The 7,687-nt window shown below is 50.4% G+C and overlaps 1 protein-coding gene across 1 annotated transcript in view; it reads right to left on the reverse strand.

The window, feature by feature from the left end:
- Positions 1-5,436, reverse strand: part of EDN2 (endothelin 2) — a 36,343-nt gene extending 30,907 nt beyond the window's left edge. Inside the window, exon 1 of the mRNA XM_009322257.1 lies at positions 5,301-5,436. Within this exon, the coding sequence (XP_009320532.1) occupies positions 5,301-5,436 (136 nt within the window). The remainder of the gene's footprint in view (positions 1-5,300) is intronic.
- Between the last annotated feature and the right edge of the window lie 2,251 nt (positions 5,437-7,687).

A 7,687-nucleotide genomic window follows, 5' to 3' on the forward strand; every position in this document is an offset into this window, starting at 1 on the left:
CATCTCCCAGCCCATTGCTCTCAGAGAGCAATACAGGTGGCTGTCTCCAGTGTGGACAGATGTTGACAAGATCCATCATGGGCCAGGAGAGCTGGCAGGTGGTGCTGGTCCCTCGAGCGAGGCAGGGTGCTGGCACCGCAGGGTTTGCAGTGATGCAGCTGACAAACCTGTGTGCACCCTGACCCAGAGCTGAACCAGATGCATATTTATCTGTTTATGCACACAGAGCTGTCACACGTAGCTCCTTGCAGCCACACATCAGCCTGGGTCTCTGCAGCCAAATGCACACGCAAACAGCTCTGGCTGGGTGCACACCCCGACACAGTTACTCTCGCAAGTACCCTGCAGTTAACACTTCTCTGCACCCCACTGCAAGGTGGCAGGGGGTGGGGATCTGTGCCAGCAAGAAAAGGGAGTCCATTAGCCACTTTCTTCCCCTTCAGCCCCAGCCTGGCCCCTGGTGCTTGCCTTCGCTGCCAGCCCTCCCAGGAGGCACACACATAGCTGGAGGTGTTCGGCTGTGGGATTTGACACTTTGCTCCACTGTTTTGCTGCCCACAGGTGAAAAGCAGAGGGTCAAAAAAAGAATCAGCTCTGTGCCCATTCCAACTGCAGGCAAGGGGTTAGGGAGGTCTTTCTTAGGATGTCCTGGATTTACAAAGCATTGCTTGTGAACCCTGGTCTGATCGTGGTGCCTACAGACCCCAGTGGGGCACACAGCCCCACACCAGCGCGGTTCATCACCCCGCCACCGTGCTCAGGACTTTCAGACTGCACTCATTAGTCCCAGGTGCCTCTGGCTCAAGCACAGCTCAAGGCTGGTGTGGCAAGACCATAACCAGACTTGCGGTGTGTGCCATGTGCCTGAGCACGGGCTGAGCCTAGTCCTCTCCAGACTATGCTCTTTTTCCCTGTGCGGACATAATGCCAGCAGCTCAGCCCTGCACACTCCTCCATGCCGATGCAGATCATCAGTGCCTCTCCCCTTCAGCTCTGTGCAGAGGGGGCTGTGATTGAAGCTTCTGTTTGCTTTTGGAGCCCCAAGCACGGGCCCCTTGATGTGCCCCAGGACCAGCGATGGCTTGTACTGCTACCTAGCTTAGCCCAACCCCGTGGCCTGGAGCCCAGACAGGTCCCTGCCTGCCCACCTCTAAAATCAAGGTCTGGCTGCGATTTTTGCTGGCTTCAATTATCAGCAGCCCAAAATGGGAAACGCAGCCCCTTTTCACTGTGCACTGCAGTCAGGAAAACCAAGCAGCGTTCTTGCCTTGGATGCTCTCAGAGCTGTCTTTTGGGAATAGCTCATGGGCCAGGAATGTGGCTCTTCGGAGCACAAACTAGGATCACTGCTACTTTCCCAGTTAAAAACAGAGGAAAATAGATCAAATGTTAATTAGCAGCAGGGGAACCTGCTGCAGGTTTATTAGGATTTTCCCCTTCCGCAGAACCGCCTAATTAATGGGCAGGCTACAAAACACCGTAATACTTTCAACACTGCACATTTGCAAAGAGCACGGCCAGTGCCCAAAGGATGAATAAGTCGAGGGGGGCGGGCAGGAAGGATGGTGTAAGTACAGAAAAGGAGGACGTGAATTTGCCGAAAGAGATGATGAATCCCAAACATCATCCCTTGTTCTGCCAGTGGCTAACAGTAAGATGCTAGCACAGTCACATGGTGCTGTGGCTCTGGCTCGGTTCTTTATCTGTAAAATGACCTAACCTCTGAGCTAGTTTAGGCTGTAATAAAAAGGCTAGCAGCTGGTGCGAGCTCTCACTGGTATCACAGCAACAGCGGGAACATTTCAGAGCAAGCTCAGTTTAGCCGCAGCCTCTGGGGTTCTGGGGAACAGCTCTTTAATGTCTGCAAATGTGCTTTGAAACCCAGGGATGAGAAATGTGGAAGGGGAAGGACAGCGGTTGTTACAAACACGGCGGATAGTGCTTCAAGCATATCTGAATGCAACAGCTCACAGAAATCATGCCTGAAGAGTATCTCTGTGAGACAGCTCAGCTCTGATTTCTCCTGACCGATATAGCTGAGAAATATCCAAGGAGACCCAGTGAGCTGCATGACCTAAAGGATGCTTCAGGTGGGATGAAGCCAGCAAAAAAGCAAACGGGCAATTCTTGATGATCCAGCAGTGCAGAAGCTGTCAGTGCAATGCAAGGGCAGAAAGACCTCTTATTTATCCTGCTTACTGGGCAGATGGAGGTTAAGAACCGTAATGTGCTTTGGGCTCCCTCCCTCACACCCAGAGCTGTCTGCATGTCCCTGGAAGGATCCTGGAAACTTCTGCCCTTGATAATCCCCAACAAAAAGTCCTCTAGACTTCTGAAAGCCACCCTCTGGGATTTATGCCTCAGCCTTGCTGGGTTTTGTGGCCATAATTTTAACCCACAGGAAGAAACTGGGCTAGGATAAGGTCATTGCTCCCTCGTGCACATCCCTGGAAGGGGTGGCAGAGAGAGAGGAGAGCCCAAACATGAGCCATGCTGCCTGGAGGGGGTGGCTTTGCCATCCTCAGGTGCCCTTTGGCTCGATCCAGGGGAGCAGCCCATCTTCACTGCGTGGTCAGCCTTGCTTAACACCTCTCCAGGCTGCGTGATACAAATCCACAGGAGAAGATCCAGCACTGCCATGCTTCCACTTCAGCAGCTGCTGGCACATTTTGGAAATGGAGGCTGTCTGATGATCGCACAGTGCTCCAGATTTCTTACTTGTCAATGGCATAAAGGGCTTAAAATGTTATAATGGGACCTCCAGTGTCCACCAAAGCAGTTCATAGGAGAGACTGTAGGATTTCACAGTTTCTTCTCCTTCCTGAAGCAGTACCCCTGGGTTATTGCACTTATTAAATTAGGAGCTGTAAAGCAACTGGGTAAATAATAAATTGCTAGAAGGAAATAAAGAAAATGCCACCCAATTCAGTTATTAGTCCAGATGAGTGAATTAGGTGTTGAAACAGCAGCTTTGAAGTTCGACTCATTAAATCACACACCAATTCAGCGCTTATTAGGTCTCCAGTTAGATATATAAAAGCACCAGGAAGATAGGTTTGCTGTTAGCAATAGCCATTACTTTTTCTGCTGTGAGCAGCCTGCAAGTCTCATGCTGTTTACTGGGTTGTGAGAGAAGAATTTAAAGCACCAGCTCCTGGTGCCGTGTGAGAGTTTGGGAATTGTGGGGTTTGTCTCTGAAGAAGGAGTTCAGAAAGTGGGTGATAACAACCCAAACACTCACAAAGAGTCAGGAAGGCATAGAAAATGAGCTGGGAGGAGACTTTCTGGTCTATCTGTGTGTCCCAGAGGAGGATCAACCTGTAGACACTGCAGAGTTTACCTCAAGAAGTCAGCCTCTTCCACTCAGCAACATGGACCCACAGTTCAGAGACTTGCCCCCATACCTCAGTCCATACCATGCATCCACCCCCATACCATGCATTCATCCTGGATGTCCTCTTCCTTGTGCATCTCCTATGTACTTTCCCCATAACCCATAACTCGCCTCCTGACAGCTGACACTGTCTGAGTGATGGGCCAGCAGCTGGGATGCTCACGTGCCATCATTGCTCAGCCACCAGCTGGGCGATACATGCCTCAGACCAAAAGGCAGTGGTATAGAGCTTGTCAAAAAATATGAAAAGACCTTCCTTGAGCACAATACCTGCCTTACAACACTGCCTGATTTTTATCTAGCCTGACTTCTTTAATAAATTTGCATCCTAATGGATTACACAGATCTTAAAATTGGAGATCTCCGCTGGAGCTTAGTGTTCAGACATGGCACTGTTGGCACTATGTATTGAAAAGTCCTAGGTGAAGTCTTCGAAGTTATGAGGTTAAAAGAATAATACATTTTGCATTCTTCATATTTGCCTTATGTTAGGAAATATAAGGTCATAATTTCCATCTTTTTTCACAGCCACAATATTTAGAAAACTATTTTTGAAGTGAAAATTTGGATTCTCAGTTAATAACCTGATTCCAGGAGCAAAAAGCTGTAAGTGAATACGTTGCAGGACTGAACAATCCAGAGCTAGCAATGGCACGTATGTGCCTGGGAATTCCCAGTGCTCAGACATTTATAGGACCAAAGGTTTAACGAAATGTTCGGTCCACAAACCCAACCCTCTCTCTGGGAGTTTAGTATTTCATCTCCTAACCCAAATATTTCAGCTGGAACATTACGTTTCTTTAGGACTGAAGCAACTGGGCATATCTGTGGCCTAAGCTGCCTTTCAGCTTGCAGTTAAAATGGGGAAAGACCTTCTGAGATAAATAATACATAGAATACGCTCTAACCCACAGCTGCCTCTTGCTGAAACCATGTCCTTTCTGTAGTTGATCTGTAATTCGAGGAAGAATAAAGCTGACTCATCTCACATGCTTTTTGTGAGGTTTAAAGTGTTTGCTGGTTACCTGGTTAAAGGTGTGACATAAGGGCAAGTTACTTGTGTCCTTTCAACACCGCGGCTTGGAGAGGGCAGCGGCAGAAGGACGTGGTTGACCCACAGACCCCCAAGCTCCTGAGCACGGGGGTGCAGGAGCAATGTCTGCCTGGTCTTGCGTTCACCATAGCTTCTGAGCACCTGAAAGGCCTTAACCCATTCCCCACACATTATTGTACACACTTAGGATCATAGGATAATCCTGGTTGGAAGGGAGTTGAGAGCAGGGTCAGCTAGGAGGTCAGACCAGGTTACTCTGGGCTTTATCTAGTCTGGTCTTGAAAACTTTGTTTATGCTCCCTTTACAAAAGTTAGGGCCACATTCCTAAGGGATGTGACCAGGTCTCACAGGAAGGCAGTGACAGAGTCACGAATTTCACGTGGGTGTTAATCCCTCTTGGCAAGCACACAGAGGCCACAGTTCCAAGTTTTCCTCCATAACCCAGAGGATATGGTTGTTTGTATCTTTCTAATGATGAAAGCCAAGGTTTTCACTTAATAATCTAGGTCCAGGAGCTGTGGTTTTACAAAGAAGTGCACATTATGAGACACTTGATAAAAACGAAAAGCACAAGCTGACACTGTACCCCGACAGCTTCCTGCATCTCTTGATTTTATGCCAAGCCCCTTTTGGGCAGGAGAGGTTGTGAGGGGGCACTGGTGACTCCAGCAGGACACGAAGTTTGTTATTAGGTGATTTTTTTATTTGTCTTGCTAATGGTCCAAGAAACGTCTGTAAGGAGAATTAAGTCATGCTTCGCCTGCCAGTGCTCCCCACGAGTGATGTGCTGCAAGAGAGTCTGTTATACCAGGCATGATTTTCCCAGTTTTTGCCCACTGCACAGGTCCCACCAGCCGCATGCACAATGCTGGTAGTGTTCAGGCTGCCGGCATGCAGCATTGCAGGCAAGCCCAGACCCTTCTTGTGCACAGTGGTGCCATGAGCCATGGGAGAAGGCGCAAAGCCCAAGCCCTCCTGATGCCCCATGACGGCTGCATCCCTGGGGGTGTCCTCCATCCCTGCGCCATGCATGCTAACCCACTGCCTCTGCCTGACCTCTTGCTGGCTAAGACCTTCTCCACTGCCATCCCTTTTCCTTCCCTTCCTCCCCTGTTCTGCTCTGCGCACAGCAGCCTCCTCCTGTTGTCATAACAACAAGCATCAGCCCGTGGCTGCCATGCCAGCCCTTCCAGCAAAAACACCTCCTCATGGGAGAAAGCACTGACTCCTGGCTCCAAACCATCTGGCTGCGGTGGGGAGGAGGCCGAGCTCCCCCCAAGCAGAGGGATGGGGGGCTGCCTTGCCCCACCCACACATTTTGCCTCGGGTCGTGTTCCCCAGCACTCGGTGTTGGACACAGGCACACATAACGAGCTGTCCCCGGGTGGGTCTCTGCAGCACAGTCTCATCTCGCGGGTTGGCTTGCTGCCACTGCCCCAAGACCTGTGCGCTTGCCCGCATCCTCCTCTCTGTCTGACCGAGCCATAGCAAAGGGATGTGGGGCAGAGGCAGAAAGGGCAATGTCCCTGCCCAGCACCCCACGGTGAGGCAGCGTGTACATCTGCAGTGCGCATCGGTAACCTGCCCCAGCAATCCCTCCTCACAATCAGCTCACCAGAGTCCTGATATCCCTGGAGCCAGGTCCCCTGACCCTCTCAGCCCTTGGGTCTCCTCTCCTCCCTGTATGACACGACCCCAGTATGTAGCACCCTGAGGCATGGGCAGGATCAAACAAGACTAGCTCGGTGCAGATTAAGGAGCCCCATAGGCTTCCTGTGGCTTAGGACATATTTCCCTGAGCGGGACCAGGACCACAGGCACAGCCAGAGCTGCTTCTGAAGGCACCGGAGGCACTGGGCAGCCATCCTGTGTTCTGGAATATCTGTCAAATCCAAGGCCTCAAAGGCATTTCTCCTTCTGGAAGCCTGTGGCCAGCAACTGATTAAAGCCACTCAAGACTAGCCTGTTCAGAGCAAAGGGCTGCTACTACACTCAGAGGTAAGTAGGAAACAACACCAAGATAAAACAACAAAGACCTGAGGTTTACCTACTCTTTATTCATTCCTCGCAAGCTTTGTGAGAGCTCCATTCAATCCGGACCCTTTTATGCCAGGACCAAAACCCAACACCGTCCTTAGTGGCTCTCAGACTCTCTTTCCAGCAAGCTCTGCCAGCTCCACCCCTCGGGAGCATGCACGGCCCTTTGCACTGATGCTAGTGTGGAAAAGCAAAACCAGAAACCAACCAAAAACTTGCTGGCAGGGCTGGATCTTGGTGTGGACAGTTGCCCATGCCCACCTCCACCCTGTCTCGGCTTCAGTCCTGCTGCATCTCCCTGGAGGCATTACTTCATCTCCATCCCCAGTCCTTTCCCCTCTGTTATTCCTCCCACGCCAGCAGCTCCCTTCAGTGCAGCTCTGTGCAAGACTGTGGAGTGATTGAAAGCAGGTGAACTGTTTTGTTGTTAAAGTCATCCCGCTCACTCTCTACACAAGCTCATCAGCTCTTCCCAGTCGTGATGCTGGGCCACATTTTCCAACACAGTTCAGCTAAACCCCACCCCTCGGCTGGGTAATCTGGCACCTTCTTCAGCCAAGAGCCCTACGAGAGGTCAAGGAGTGAAGATTCCTGAAGGTGCTTTTACGCCTATGACGCACATAAAGGTATGGTTATAACAGGAATTCATCTTTCCAGGTTCTCAAGTCAAGCTCCCGAGCTGCTGGGAGGCTAAGGCTGAACCTGTGGAGAAGAAAGACCGTTTCACCATGGGACTCGGGTATTTAAAAAAAACCAGCAGACAGCCTCCCAGAGAGAGGTACCGGTTTGAACTTCCTACAGCATTGTCACAACCTTCCCCCCTTCGCACGTCGATCAGTAACTGCATTTCCTGGGGGGAACCAGCCTGTAACATCAGCCAAAGGATTCTTAATATTTTGATACTACGTTTGGCTTCCCAGGGGAGGAAACGTCTGGTCACTGTGTCTAGAAAACAAAGACTCTTTAGGGGGAAGGAATTTCTTGGGACACCTGATTAATTGGAGCCACTCTGGAGATTCGTGTAAACCAAATTGGTTCCAGGTTTGGGAGATTAGCGGGGTTTAGCTGCAGCATTCTCTAGACAGCGCTGGCTGCCTTTAAAGCGTCTCTGTTTTTAAGCATTGGAGAAACTATTTTTTAAAAGGAAAAATCATTCCTCCATTCAGTGGCTAAAGCACACACTGGAGGGGCTGGCAGGCTA

The sequence above is a fragment of the Pygoscelis adeliae genome, unplaced genomic scaffold (genome assembly GCF_000699105.1).
Source record: "Pygoscelis adeliae isolate BGI_AS28 unplaced genomic scaffold, ASM69910v1 Scaffold513, whole genome shotgun sequence".
NCBI classification, from domain to species: domain Eukaryota; kingdom Metazoa; phylum Chordata; class Aves; order Sphenisciformes; family Spheniscidae; genus Pygoscelis; species Pygoscelis adeliae.